Raw genomic sequence first — 14,730 nt, 5'->3', positions numbered from 1 at the left:
TAAAAAGAAAATATCTATATTGCCTGTCACCATTGCCTTTCAAACGTATGGTCCATGCCCACTTGGTCAGAGACTACTGCCGAATAAGCATTTCCTTGCAAATAAATTATTTTTACTGAGATTTTAGATATATTTCAAAAAGACATTAACATTGTTGCCTGGCAAAGTTTAATGTTTTTAGTAGTTTTCATTCATAACATTCCTGCTGCTTCCAGAGACCAGGGTTATAAATCAAGAATGAATTAACATCCGCTAATAACTAGGACCATAGAAAGAATATTTAATACTGATATAAATTAACTCAGCTTAATAACAGATTAAATCTAAAAGTTTGAGAAGTCTTCCACAAAATAAAAAGTATGAAAGTACTTTATATGTATGCTTACTTGTTAGCTGGCCGATAACTGGCACGCTTTCTTCTACTTCATCATAGGAAGTGATTGTCACCACATACTCTATTTCAGGTATAAGGTCTGATAATAAAGTTTCAGTGGTACTAGCTGCAAGGGTAAATTCTTTAGTGGGCCCATCTGGAAATATAGAAAAGAAAATATGAATGCAACAAACATTATTCACGTATAACATAACACAATATAATGTAATTCCCAGATACACTCACAACCTGAAAAATTCAATATGTACACTTTTCTTCAGAACACCCAAGCATTATTTTCTACTGTCTTCCAAAACCAAAACTTTGAATTCTAGAAATTCAGTAAGTAGATTGGCATTGCCTTTACTTGTTACAATCATATTCAATGTTTGTTTGAGGACTCAAAGCTTCTTCTAGATTAAAGATATACCAGAATATTAAACAAAAAAATCCCTCATTGTTTTTGAAGACTGATGTAGACAACAAAATCTTTCTATAAATGAGACATAAAGCAGAAAGTAATTTAATTTTAAATTATGCATTGGAGGAAAGCAGAGATAGAGAAATAAGGGATAAAAATCAACACAAGGAAAATAAACATCACAGGCTAAGATGAACCTCGAGTGGGAAATAATCTGTGTGGCAGCAATGCATTCTCCCTACTCAAATGGGTACATACATTAATGGGCAACCATGGTCCTCTGAATTGACTTAACTCGGTATCAGACATTTCAGGATACAGTGTACTGAGTGTTTACTTAGATTTTGATAATTATGTACTACCTTCTAGATTTTGTTAATTCTCAACTCAATCAGGGAACACAGTAGTTCCTAGAGACTAAGTGCCTGCTAAGATTTTTAATTATATTAAGTTTCCATCAAAACGTAAATAATCAAGAAATGTAGCAGGTGTAATGGAACCGTGAGAAATGCTCCTGGTTTACACGCGGAGCAGGCAGAACTGCCCAGGGCCCCATGGGCCAAGAAGACACCAGGGCTCTGCTGGGCTGGGTGGTCCTAGTGCCAGTTTGGGGAGTATAGGAGTCCGCAATTCCCTACCTAGGAAAACTGAATGGACTCTTCCAAGTGCTTTTCTACTTTAGAATAAAGGAACTAGTTAACTGCGATTATATTTGGGGAGAAAAGATTCAAAGAGGAAAAAGTAAATTCTTGACACTTTGTTCTCAGATCACGTTTTTTTTTAAAAAGCTTCCCAATTCCTTGATAAATCAGCATTTAAAATCATTAGTATTTTTAAAGGCCATAAATATTTAAACACAGCTCTAGTGATAAATTATGTTGACATCATCCATCTCTACAGTCACCCATTCAAGACTGCTTCCTACTACTCAGCCAGTGTTAGTGGCAATAGTTATTTTCCCACTTCATGTTAGAACTCAAAGTTAATCAACTGAGATTGGTTCTCCATACTTGGGCAACATCATGAACACTAAAAATAACTCTTAAGAACAACCAAATGAATTATGTTTTTTCAAAGAATCTTAACCTAAGATCTACAGAATCCACCCAGCCAAAGTAAATTCACGTCTCCATCATAGCAGCTCACCATTACCCCCAAATAATGTTTCCTGAGTACTGAAGTGTGTTAGGACACGGGGTAAGGCGTAACAACTCACTTCAGCACTTGACACTTTAAATGTTGGAAAGATTAAGTATTTCAAGAAGAGAGAATTCTATTTTATAAAATCAAAGATTACCAACAAATTCTAATCAGGTAAAAAAAATGTCCATTTTTAATAACAACAGCTTAGCACAGCAAACCATGTTAATAAAGCTCAACGCTATAAAAATATAACCTGGACTACAAGGCTGGAAATCTAGAGACTTGAGTCCACCAAACATCTGGTGATATTGGCTAAGTCCCTTAGGTTTTCTAAATCTTGGCTTCCTCATAATAAAATGAAAATGGGGAGAAGACTGGATTACATCATCTTGGATGTCGCTGTCCTCAAACCCCAACATCTCAAAACTTACCAGTTGTAGGGTCCACTGTTATTCTGTAACCCACAATTGGATCAGCTGGTCTAGCCCACGACATATGAACAGTATTTTCATCTATAATTTTAAAATTCAAGTCTGAAGGTGGGTCAACTGCAAAAGAGAGAGTTGATATCAGTTACGTTTTCCAATGTCACAAAACGGCCAATTAATAAAGAATTGTGTTGAGCAAAGCTTACTAAAATTGTCTTTGCATAAATTTGTTTCCAACAAATATAAAAAATATCTTGTTGGATAAGAATAAAATTAAAAGCTGACAAGATATGACAAAACATCAGAGAGTATACATATTACAGAAGACAGCACAAAACACTCTTGATTCTTGAGTTGCTAGGTCATCCAAGAATGGCCAGCAAAATCAAGCATAATAGAAACATATTTGGATACAAGTACATACAAGTACAATGAAATCACATATAATAACCACATATGCAAACAATTCACATAACAATTAAAGGAATCTCAATACATGCTGAGCGCATTTTGAATAAGCATGCCAAATCACAACCTGCTTATAACCATAGAAGTTAATAGAACATTGACATGATACTTTATTCCCACAATGTGGAAGAGAATCAATGATGTTTTTGGGTCATTCTCTGCATCGTTGCCTCGTTATTAATTTTTGTTTGATAAATCTCAATCTGTAGCAGAGATGAAAAATGTATTTTAATTGAAAGGAGAAATCATGGAAAATTTAGCATTGCTTTGTCTCACAAGGAAATATACATTTAAATGTATATTCATATTCATTAAGACAAATATTCAAAAATATTAATAAGGGATGTTAATTTATATGTATACAAACAGTGATATACAGATGTTTATAAAATGAATATTCTGCCTGTTTACACTAATTTGCTGTATGTTTGCAAGGTGGAAACTAACACTGTTATCTTCCCTTGCAGCAGGTATACCCCATACTAGAAGTGGCATTTTAAATTAAAATGCCAGTATGGTCCTTTACAAAACAATGGTTAATTATGAAAAGACAACATCAATGTATATTTATGGACATTTATTTACAGAACTTAAAGAAAACAGTGAAGAAGGATCAGCAATCTGAAGATATGACTGTGCATAAAAACTTGAAGAAGTCAATGAAAGGAATAATTGAAAAGTACAGAAAGAAATAGTTTACATACAAAACTGTACAGCATCATGCATGTGTCAATAAAATGTTGACTTGTTTTTAGTTTCCCACAATGAACGAAAGCCTCCATGTACAATAGTCATTACACAAAGACGTTTCAGAAATATTTTATAATGATATTCTCTCTGCAATGTTCATGCCTCATCATGCAGCATTGTACTGACTCACTGTCAGTGCATGGTCGATGCATTAAAAATTATTACTCTTTGAAGTAGGTCAACAAAGTAAGATGACTTTCAGCCATACTCTTCTTAAAGTATTTAAGTCTGAAAGTATTCCTTGTGAGTCAGAATTTTTGCATCTATTTTGAGAGATTACAATCTCTTTTTAGGTTTTCACAGAGGTCAATTGAAATACAGTAGTAGCTTTGAGACATGAGTCATAGAATTTAACTGGGGTTAAGGATTTATATAATATTAATAGCACGTTTTAATGGAAATAAAACAAAATTAAGCAAACATTTGCTTTAATGAACTGCTGCTTCCAACTGTATGAGATGGCTTTTTATTTTTATTGGATACACTAGTAATGGAATAAATGTTATTTTCTTACTGTCCATACACAGGCAGTGAGATTAGACTATTAATCTACATGCACAGCTTAATTATTCCACATTCTGCGTCCGTAACCATACTGCGAGGTCTAGCTGTAGTCATCACTTAGTATAACAAGCATGCAACAAATGTTAATAGGACAATAGGTGTTAAGAATATCATTATAAAATATTGTTCCAGTAGCAATGGCTCAGGACAAATTTAATGCAAAGGCAGACACAACTGGCCTGAGCATGCTTTTAAAAAAATCAGTACATGGAAAAACAGTACCACCAACCTTGCAAGGAAATTGACCTGAAGCAGCGGACATTAGGTTAAAACTGCTGGAGGGCAGCAGCGGCCCACCTTGTTGATTTCCAAATGACCAGGATTCCAGAAAAACTGAAAAATTGACTGTTGGGAAAAGTCTTTAACATTTCAGAGGACTTTAAGGTGTTCATAGAAACTCAGATGTGGGACTTGGGAATGAGAAGGAAAGAAGGCCGACCGGCACGCAGACAGCAGAGAGCCTGCCCCACGTTTCTTCCCGCCACTTTTACCCTTTTTAACCCTTCAGGCTTGCCATTCTGTTTATACATTTTTTTTTTTATTTCATGAAAAAAGATAATAATGCAGGTATGAGTGTAAACCCACGTCAACTTGAATCAATGCAAAATGCATTTTCATTAATTTTGAAAATCTTCTCTTTTTCATAAAGATAATTCACAACTACCATGGTATTGTCACAGGCCGTGTCTGTGTTCCCTGAAACAATGCAGATGCCAGAATATTTCAAATATGAACTATCTACATATGGATTTTGATTGCAAAAAGCCATAGTTGCATAGAAGGAGAATCTGAACCAAGAGAAATAGAACTTAAATTATAAATAAGGTAACAATCAGATATATATTCAAAAAACCTGAATACTGATAATGAAGAGACTAAAATTTTAAGTGTTCATAACTCCAGTAGTTTAATTTCATATTTATGAATAACGCTTTTTGTTATCAAAAAGCTATGCTATGAAAGCTGCATTCTGATTATATTTTTGTTACATAAATTGGCAGGATTTAGAACTGTTTAGAAATGATAATAACGGCTAGCATTTGTTGCGTGTCTACTATGTGATAGGCAGAGTGCTAGTCACTTTATATATTGTCTCTTTTTCTTCTCATGAGAACCCAGCTTACCGGGCCTTGTTTTCCCCTTTGCACAGACCAGTCAGTGAAATTTAGAGGAGTTAACACAGCTAATAAGCAGCAAAACTTTGATCCCATAGACTGACTCCAGAGCATACAATTTTCTACCATACTGGGTTAAATGTAAAGAATAAGAACTATTTAAATGAAAGATTAACTTTAGAAACCAATATTTATACATAGTTTCCTTTTAATATATACCTATATATTTCTCTACTCTATAAAAAACCATTATTTAACGCCTGGTCAGTAATAAATATGTGGGATTCAGGTATCTCCAACTCAGATATAGACAGAATTTGGTATGTTAACTTTACACACTTGTTCGAGCAATTTTAAAACTAAAGTGTCTATCTTGATATATAATTCAGAAAACAATTTCTTTTATTATGGCACCCAAAAGTAAGATATGCTCAAGAGTTTACCAACTGTGGAGAGATGAATGGATGGATGGATGGATGGATGGATAGATGAATGGAAAGATGGACATGTGGCAGAAGAGTCTAATAAGTTTTGGTAAGTGTATAAATTATGTTAAAGATAAAGCAAAACTGAGAACACACTACTGAAATATCATCCTGATGAACTAGTAAGATCTTTAGCCTGATCTTTGTGATAACAACACTAAAGAGGGTACCACCCTAAAGGTAGAAACCTCTAGAAGTGTGCAAAGAGAGTTACCCTATCCAAAACCATTAATTTATATTATTTTACCATCCAAAGCTCGTATAAATTTAATGATCTTGGCCGTTATATAGACATTCACTTCATGCGTGTTTCTAAGATACCAAAAAAAGCACACAATTGAAAAGTTAATATTTCAGACAAGTAATGGGTTATTCTGTACTCATTACAAAATGTGTTCTCTCATTAAACTGATTGGATTGATCAGTTTTGAGGCAAGAAAGCACAGTGTGGGCGAACTAGCACTAAACCAGGGCTAGAAGACCCAGATCTTGTCTGTGCCTTGTCCCGAGGAGCCGCGTGGGTTGACTGAGTCACTCGGCCTCTCTGGTCCTCATTTTCTCATTTGGTAAATAAGAGAATTGGAATAGATGATGTACAAGTTCTCCACTAGTTTGAAATTCCTGTTTAAGTCGGACATAAGATAATCAAACTATATAAATTCGCCTCTTAACCTAGATACAAGATAATTAAAACATATGGCCTCAACTCACTGAAGAATTGATACTACCGAATTGTTCATTATATATTATAAACTAGAAATCAGGCTTACTAAAATCAAAACTTGGTTTTTCACAAAACTTGTGTTCATCTCAAATTCTAGACTGATTAGAAAGGTGTCTAATTCTCAGGGAATACTGGCCATTAACTTTTAAATGCAAAGCAATAAATTTTCTAAATGGCAATTAACATAATAGGATACATGAACCAAAAATAATTTACACATTCTAGGTCATACAGGGAACTGGTCAAGTTACAAGTTAATAAACTCTATGCTATAGCTAAAAATTACAAATAGTAAAAGCGAAGAAAAAATCACTTTCACCCTTATTTCTATAGAGCAAAATACCATATTATGAAACATAAAGTTCCTCCTATAAAAAAGGAGATGAAAAAAGTGAATGCCAAAACTTTTTAATTAATATCCAAAAAAGTGTTGTTTGCAACATATAAAAAATTAAGTAAATATGGAGAAAAAGGAACCCTCATACACTGTTGGTGGGAATGCAAACTGATACAGCCACTACAGAAAACGGCATGGAGATTTCTCAAAAAGTTAAAAATAGAAATACCCTATGACCCAGCCATCCCATTACTGGGTATCTATCCTAAGAACCTGAAATCAGAAATCCCAAGAGTCCCTTGCACCCCTATGTTCATCGCAGCATTATTTACAATAGCCAAGACGTGGAACCAACCTACATGCCCAGAAACTGATGATTGGATAAAGAAGATGTGGTATATATACACAATGGAATACTACTCAGCCATAAAAAAAGACAAAATTGGCCCATTCACAGCAACGTGGATGGACCTCGAGGGTATTATGTTAAGTGAAATAAGCCAGTCAGAGAAAGACGAACTCTATATGACTCCACTCATAGGTGGAAGTTAGTATATTGACAAGGAGATCTGATCGGTGGTTACCAGGGAAAAGGGGGGGTGGGGGGAGGGCACAAAGGGGGAAGTGGTGTACCCACAACATGACTAACAAAAATGTACAACTGAAATCTCACAAGGTTGTAATCTATCGTAACATTAATAAAAAAAAAATTAAGTAAATAGAAATTGGTTGGAAAATAGTATGAATACAAGTATGAGTTGCAACAGGGAAAAAAAACTAACTATGGTGACTTTACAGCAAAGGTGAAATGACACAGCAGGAAGCAGACGTACGAGTCGAAATTCAGAAATGCCCCTCACAGAAATATCTCAAAGAAGTTCTGTTTCCAGCTCATTGTCTCAGAAAGGCCATGGCCACAAGTTTTGTTGGCCCTTCACGGTCTCCTGGGAGCACTTACTTGATAGTTCCCCCCTGAGCTGTGCTGCCCACCATGGGCGCCACCAGCCACCTGTGGCTGCGCCGCACTTGAAATGTGGCCAGTCCAAAACGAAACACACGACGAGCATGAAATGCACACCCAATTCAAAGGCTCAGGACAAAAAATGTAAAATAGCCCACTAACGATTTTTATATTGATTACATGTTGAAATGATAACATTGTGGATATATTAGGTCAAGTTAAATATGTTGTAAGATTAATTTCTCCTGTTTCTTTTTCCTTTTTTAATGTGGCAACTAGAAAACTTTGGCATATATGTAGCCGGCAACTGCAGCCCACAATCGACTTCTTTTTGACAGTACCACCCTACAGAACAAGGCAAAAAAAATGAATGCTACTAAAATATAATTATTAAATGCTAACCTAAGGAACTGGAAGACAAGAAAGATATAGATTAAGAAAGCAAATGGAAGAGCTCTACTGCGTGGAAATAAATACAAACTGAAAAGATAACGTGAAATACAGAAATAATGTAGATAGTCAAATGTTCTTTTTAACTGCACTTTGCTAACCAGTCATTATCCAATTCAGAACTGATTTCTTTCCACTTACATCATTTCCGATCTAATTCCTCTGCTAAGAAGTCTCGAATTTTTCTGATTTTCAAATAACTATTTTCTTAATGAGCAATAAATAGGCCGCGTCAGTGAATTATCTAAAATATCTTTAGTAGGGCTTCCAGAAGTTCCTCAAATAAAATGCCTTCCTAACAAGGACATAGAAAGGAACATTAAAGCAACCTCACCAGTATTACTTGGCAGAGGCCACTCTGAAAAGCCTCTACAACCACAAAATGCTAATCACACAAGGAGGGCAGCACGGTTCTGTCACCTTTCTAAATAGGCATACATTTTGGAGACCCTCTGCTTTTCCTAACCTTAATTTTTTTGTACCTGCAGTCTGAAAGTAGAACATCAAACACAACAGAAAGGTTTTGAACATCTCAGTGTTGTCATGAGGCAGCTCTACTTTCCCAGACCTTAAGAGAGCACAGCCCCGAGAGCTGGTGGGGCAGGGCAGGGGGCACCACCGCGCCAGGCAGTAGCAGCTCTCTTCTCCCTTAACCACATCAGGGGCATTTCTTTTATTGAAAACAAATTTGAAGATGTCTTTTATATACCTTGCAGAACAATAACTCTAGTCTGTCAGGTCTCCAATGATCACTGAGGGGACACAGAAGCTCCCATCGGCTCAATACACAGAAATGGCTTGTTTACTAAGTACTGAGAAGTTAGCGCACACGACAAACAAAAAAGTGACGTTGAAAATCTAGCAAAAGTCCCTCATTTTCTAGAAGGCGAGCCACATGGAGCCGTGGTGCAGACGCTGGGGTCCTGATCTCCGGCCTCTGGCCAACCCGCGCTCAGGTAGGGTGCTGGAGGGGACAGCGGGGAGGAAGGGCCAGCTGCTCTGGCGCCCGCCTGCTTCCTGGGCTGGGAGCCTTGGCCCAAACCCAACCTGTCTGCGTAGGGTCGGACCTGGGCCACGTGCCTACGAAGCCTAGTGAACCAAACAGGGACAGTAGCGACCCTGAGCCAAGCGAAGACACCCCGGGTCCCAGATCTCCGCTTGCCACCCATCCCCTGGGAGGTTTGGCGCCACCTCGTTTCCCTGCACCGTCCACCCAGACGACTGAGCTCCCCACAAAACACACAGACGCGCAGAGGCCGCGCTGTTTAAGTCTTTTATTTCGTCCTGTCACCGAGGTCGCAGCCCCGAGCCAGGTGGTCACCCGCCAGGCAAGCGAGCGCCCGCGCTCCGGGCTCCTGGGTACCCCCGAAGGGTCCTGCGCGTAGAGCTGGGCGCAGCTGTCGCCCCCTCCCGGGCGGCTGGTCCTCTCGGAAGGCGACAGTGTAGGTGTCAGTGTGGACAGCACACCGCAGAGAAAAGCGCAAGGAAACCACACAGCACTGTACGGAACGGATTAAGCAGAATACGAGAGAGCTGGACCTAAGAGCTGGGAAACGGACAAACCTCAGGAGAAGGGGGCGTTTCTCTGGAGGAGAGAAACCCCTGAGAAAACACGAAGTGCGAGAAAAACAGAGCAAGCAACAGGGGCCAGATTGAGTTGTCTTTTCCTTTCTGCAACTCTGCATTGTTACTGGGGGAGGGGGAAGGAAGAGCATTTTACCTTCTGCCTCGATGGAAGACAGCAGCAGGGCCGCGCCCAGGGCGGCGAGCGCGGGGGGAAGCCGGGTCCGCATGCTCGGCCTCTGAGCTCACCGCCGCATGAAGGGATCTGCGGGAGGAAGCAGTGACCGCATCAGAACCAGGTCCCGCAGGCCTGGAAGCAGGTTAGATCTGGAGCCTGAAGCCTGGAGCGGGGCCAGGACCCGACCAGATCCGCCTTAGTAACCACAGGGCTCGGCCCAGCAGATAATGGGCCTATTGTGGAGCAGTGGAAGTCAAGTTCATCTACAGCGGTTTAATCATGGCACTAAGAGGGAGTCGAAGTTTAAAGAGGGTCCTGTGTTCCCGGAGGCTGGTCCTGCTTAGCATCCCGGGTGAAGCCTCACCAGGCCCCACATGACTTCATCCTGCCTGGGCAGTGGTAATTCAGAGGTCATTTTACCCTTGACTCAACCAAACATCTCTTCCAGCTGGGGATGCTATTTGGCTGGCTGCTCTTTCCTAGCTGCTGAACTCTTTAGGTAACTGCACTTTAGCAGTCTCAGGGTAATTTGGAAAAGTATAATAAACCTCTTTTACTCTCTTTTTTCTTCATTTTGTTCCGCCTACAAATATGCAGCTCTTTAAGGGTCTGAAATGGATTATACAGAAAATGTAAACCCCAGCTGAAATGACCCTCCTGCTAGCTGCCTCGTCTTCACATCTGAGAAACCCTTTACCCAAGATGAGGGGAAACAACTCGAAAATACATTATAAAAACGGACAAGCAATAGAAGAGATAAAACACCTTTGTTTTTCCGAGATTTTTTAAAAAAAATTCTCAGTAATAATCTTTTCATTGAACTGTTAATTTATCCCAGATGACAAGTACATACGCTGCAGAAGAGAATTCGTTCTATTCTGATTTTTCCTGATTCTGTAACTAGGTTAGGAATTCCTTAAAGACGAAGGGTCTTATTCATCTTTTGTGGTTCCCAGCACACAGTAGGCACTTAATTCATGTCGGCAGAAGAGAATCTTCTAAAACATTCTAAGGTCCAATCCAGAGACAAAAGCTCCTAGCAGCGAACTGAACCGGGAAGCAGACAGAGGCAAAACGTAAAAAGAGAGTTGACTCTGAGGTACATAAAGTATTGTAGGCCCCAGGAAAACAAAGTCGTGCTTGGGGATCCAAAAGTGAGCCGAAGGGCGAGCCCTCTTTGAGAAGAGGAGCTGACAAGCTGCAACCATGTCTCTCCAAACTATGGGCACGGTGTGCGGATTAGGACAGCTTTCCTCGGCCTGAGTGTAAACTGCACTTTAACTGTCTGACGAGCAGCGTGCCAAATTGCCCGCAGCTCCTTTTTATAAAGCCAAGATTAAAATTTGGCGCTGCTCTGGGATCCAAGGGCTCTCTCCATTTCTTTCTCCCTAATTAACCACTGTTTGACGTTCTAACCTCTTCTACCTCGGTGGAAAGCAAGAGGTGAGACTGGCCCATTGTTCCCATCATCTGGCCTTAACTTTGCTATAATAATTTCCAACTCAGTTGGCAGTCGTGCTCTCGAAAAGTTAAAGGCTGACAATCGACCCACGGAAAAGCTGTGCGGAGATTTTTTTTTAAGCTGCTGAACTCTGGACAAAACCCCAGCGGTGGAAGCGCTTTTTCTGTGTCTAGAGCGCCCCCTATCGGCGGCCCTGCTCGGCGGCAGGAATGAACGGCGCAGCGCCCGGGTGTCCAAATGTACAGTCAGTTCAGCCAGCCAGCCAGGCATTCTGTCCATAGGTTTTCAAAAATTTTTTTCTCCTCCTTTTAACCAAAACATTTATCTGAATGCTTAGCAACACTTCATTGAGTATTCTCAAACACAAATGTCTGAAAGCGGCCGCCCCTACGTGGCAGCGAGGAGTCCCTAGGGCCCTTCACCCTCATGAATGAACATGAGTCAGTTGCGGAGGGTCTTAAGGGATTGTCTCCTTCTGCCAACTCGCTCCCTCCCCCACCCTGCTGGATGTGGCTAATTCCTTAACCATGGAGTCCAGTTAAAAAGGGAAGTTACCCCTCCCCCCACCCCGCAGGGTCCCTCCAGACTCCATGCGTGTCACCTACCTTCCCTCCTACCCACAACGACCTTGACATTAGTTAGCCGAGGGCAAAGTTAGTGCTCATTTCATTTCTTGCTCCATCCTTCCCCACGCTCCAGCAGATTTCAGAAGGCCACATAGTTTGAGTTGAGGTTGCGGGGAGGGGGTCCCGGAACGCCCCGAAATGGTCACTCGAGGATCCCTGAGGATGCTCGCTTTGGGGCACCGTGGGTACGGGTCCCCGCTCTGTAAATGAACCCGAGGCCTCACGCGTCCTGATCCCTACACTCTAGGATGTGGGATGGAAACTAGCTCAGAGGTTCCATGGACGCCGTGTAGGGCCTCGACCAATGCGCTCGGAAAGAGGTCGGAAGAGGCAGCTTTCTCCAAAAGCTGGGGGAATTCGGCGTAGGCTGAGTACCCTAGAGCTGGACTAACCCACCATCTCGGATGCTTTAAAAAGCATAGGAAAGAGCCAGAACGCTCGACCAGGAATCTGTCTCAAGATGCCACACACACCCGCGCAGCCTCGACGAGATGCAGAGCACTCAGCCGGCGCCCCAAGGAATTCCGCACCGTGCGCCACTCCCTAACTCCGCAGCGCCGGGCGCAGGAGCTCATCCTGGTACAAAGCTCCACCGCGAGGTATCGGGGATGGGTGGCCACCGAACAGGGCGCACCCCTCATTGAAATCGACACCGAGCAGGCTGCTTTACGCACACCAGCTGCCCTGCATGCGCTCTTAAGCTAAATTCTCTCTCCCTCAAAGACACAATGAATCACAAAACTCCAGTCTACCCGGCAAATCTCGGGCACATCTCCACTCTTACAAGCCCAAACGCTCCTCGCCCGGATCCTTAACGGTTCAGGGCGGAGCAAGGCACAGGCTAGAAGCAAGTTTCCCCAGTTATCTTTGGGAAGGGAAAGGGGTAGGAAGGCGAACTGACCTGAGCGGCTGTGACCGAGAAGCGGCGGCGGCAGCGGCTTCCAGGGGTCGCAGAAGCCGGCGCTCGGTGTGACCCCGCACGCCCGGGCTCTGGGCGCTGCCTCCGGGAGCACCTGGCGGCAGCCGGGAGTGCGCAGCGGCGGGCCGCGGGGGCGGAGGCGGGGAGGACCCCGGGCGCAGCGGCGGGCGCTGCAGGTCGGGAGGGGACGGCACGGCGGGGGCCGCGGCTGCGGCGCGCGGACGCGTCTGGGGCGGCTCGCCCTGGTCGAGTGGGAAGAGGCTCCGCGCCGCGGGCTACTTAATAGAGGGCAGTTCCCAGCTCTCAGTTTACTCGGTTACGAAACGCCTGAGAAGGTGGACGGCTGCCACGGGGTGATGTATGTTCCTCCGGCGGTGAAGGAGGTCTACTTTTGGGAACGTGTGCATACTTCGAGCATTCCTTCGGCGTGAGGTGGCGATCGCCGTAGTGGAGTGCCCCGCCGCGGAGGAGGAGGGGGAGGGGCTGCGGGAGGGGGCAGGGAAGACGACCGCCGCAGCCGGGGTCACTGCCAAGGGAAGCCGCGCACCCCCCGCGTGGGACGGGCTGGGCAGCTCGGGTTTTCCTGTCCGTGCGATTTTCTCTTAACGAATTGATATTTCTAAATTAAGAACAATGGGAAGGAGGGAAGCGACTCTCATTTTCAGAACTGCAAGAATGCGTGACCGACCCCACCCCATCCTAGCCCGATCCCCCATCATCACCACCTACACTTTCCTCCCCCTCTGTCCTGGGTGCACTTAAAACCGATTTACAGGGTTTCCATTAACTAACTGTCTGTGCACGCGGCGCGCCTCTGTCTTTTTCTATCTCGGAGCGGCAGACAAACCCGGACAGCCGCCCGCGCGGGGCTCAGCGCTGGGATGGCTTTCCCAGTCCTGTCTCTCTGCCCTGATGCTTCGAGACGGAACTTGGAAGCTTAACTTGAGCCAAGAGAGAGGGCGAGGAACTCTATGAAACCTAGGGGTCCTCGGAACAGGGAGCTGCTCAGGAACACGTTCCACCCACTGTAGAAATTTCTCACCCGGGTCAGAGCAAAACCTGGCCCCAGGTGGAAGCTTGGGACCGACGGAAAGCTCTGCCCTTGCAACCCTACGGGGTCAAAGCAACAAAGGGGAGTAAGTTTCCCCCTACTCCTGGGGAAATAGAGGCCAAATGTGGGGCTGACCTTCTGCCAGCATCATCTCTTCTTTTCGCCGCCCCTCCCCCCTCCGCTTCACCTCTTGGCCCTGAGCAGGGAGCCTGGCACTCCTGGTTACCAAATTGTATTAGGCGCACGGGAGCAAGCGCGGGGCTCTTACACTGTGGCACCAGCAAAGTCTCCAAGAGAGGTTCAGATTACACGCGTCTGTGAGCTCAGCACAAGCCCTGTGCCTTTTGGCCTCTTGAGGCCCAGGGGTTACCCCTACAAGGTTGAGTTCTGGGGGATGGGGAAGGGGGCATGGAGGCAAAAGCAGGAGCGGCGCCCTGGAATTGACCGCCTGCAACAGAAGCAGCAGAGGTCTTGTCGCCAGTGTAAACCTCTCTTCCCTGTTTGATCTGACGTCCGCTAATTTGGCCTTCCCTCCACTGGGAGTGATAACCTTGGAACTTGTCTTTAGAATGACAAGAACTTGGAGGGCGGCCCCCAGCACTCCGCCCCACGCATAGGCTGCCTCCAGCAAGAGCCAGAGGAAGCCAGAGAAGACTGGAGGGAGAAAAACGGGAATCGCCACCTCTGCACATTCCCCAAGCACACACGGCCC

At 43.4% G+C, this 14,730-nt stretch overlaps 1 protein-coding gene across 2 annotated transcripts in view; it reads right to left on the bottom strand.

Annotated features, from left to right (window-relative positions):
• COL12A1 (collagen type XII alpha 1 chain) overlaps window positions 1–13,370 on the bottom strand; it is a 108,386-nt gene extending 95,016 nt beyond the window's left edge. The window contains exons 1-4 of one of the 2 annotated variants that reach the window (XM_046676244.1): window positions 12,950–13,370; window positions 9,940–10,047; window positions 2,369–2,485; window positions 387–530 (exon numbers count right to left, since the gene is read on the bottom strand). In XM_046676244.1, coding sequence (XP_046532200.1) covers window positions 387–530; window positions 2,369–2,485; window positions 9,940–10,012 — 334 coding nt within the window. In that variant the 5' untranslated portion in view covers window positions 10,013–10,047; window positions 12,950–13,370. The remainder of the gene's footprint in view (window positions 1–386; window positions 531–2,368; window positions 2,486–9,939; window positions 10,048–12,949) is intronic. The other variant, XM_046676245.1, reaches the window with a different exon arrangement.
• Between the last annotated feature and the right edge of the window lie 1,360 nt (window positions 13,371–14,730).

Source organism: Equus quagga, chromosome 11 (assembly GCF_021613505.1).
Source record: "Equus quagga isolate Etosha38 chromosome 11, UCLA_HA_Equagga_1.0, whole genome shotgun sequence".
Lineage (NCBI taxonomy): Eukaryota > Metazoa > Chordata > Mammalia > Perissodactyla > Equidae > Equus > Equus quagga.
The sequence above is the reverse complement of the archived record's forward strand: the minus strand, read 5'-3'. Positions and strand labels throughout refer to the sequence as shown.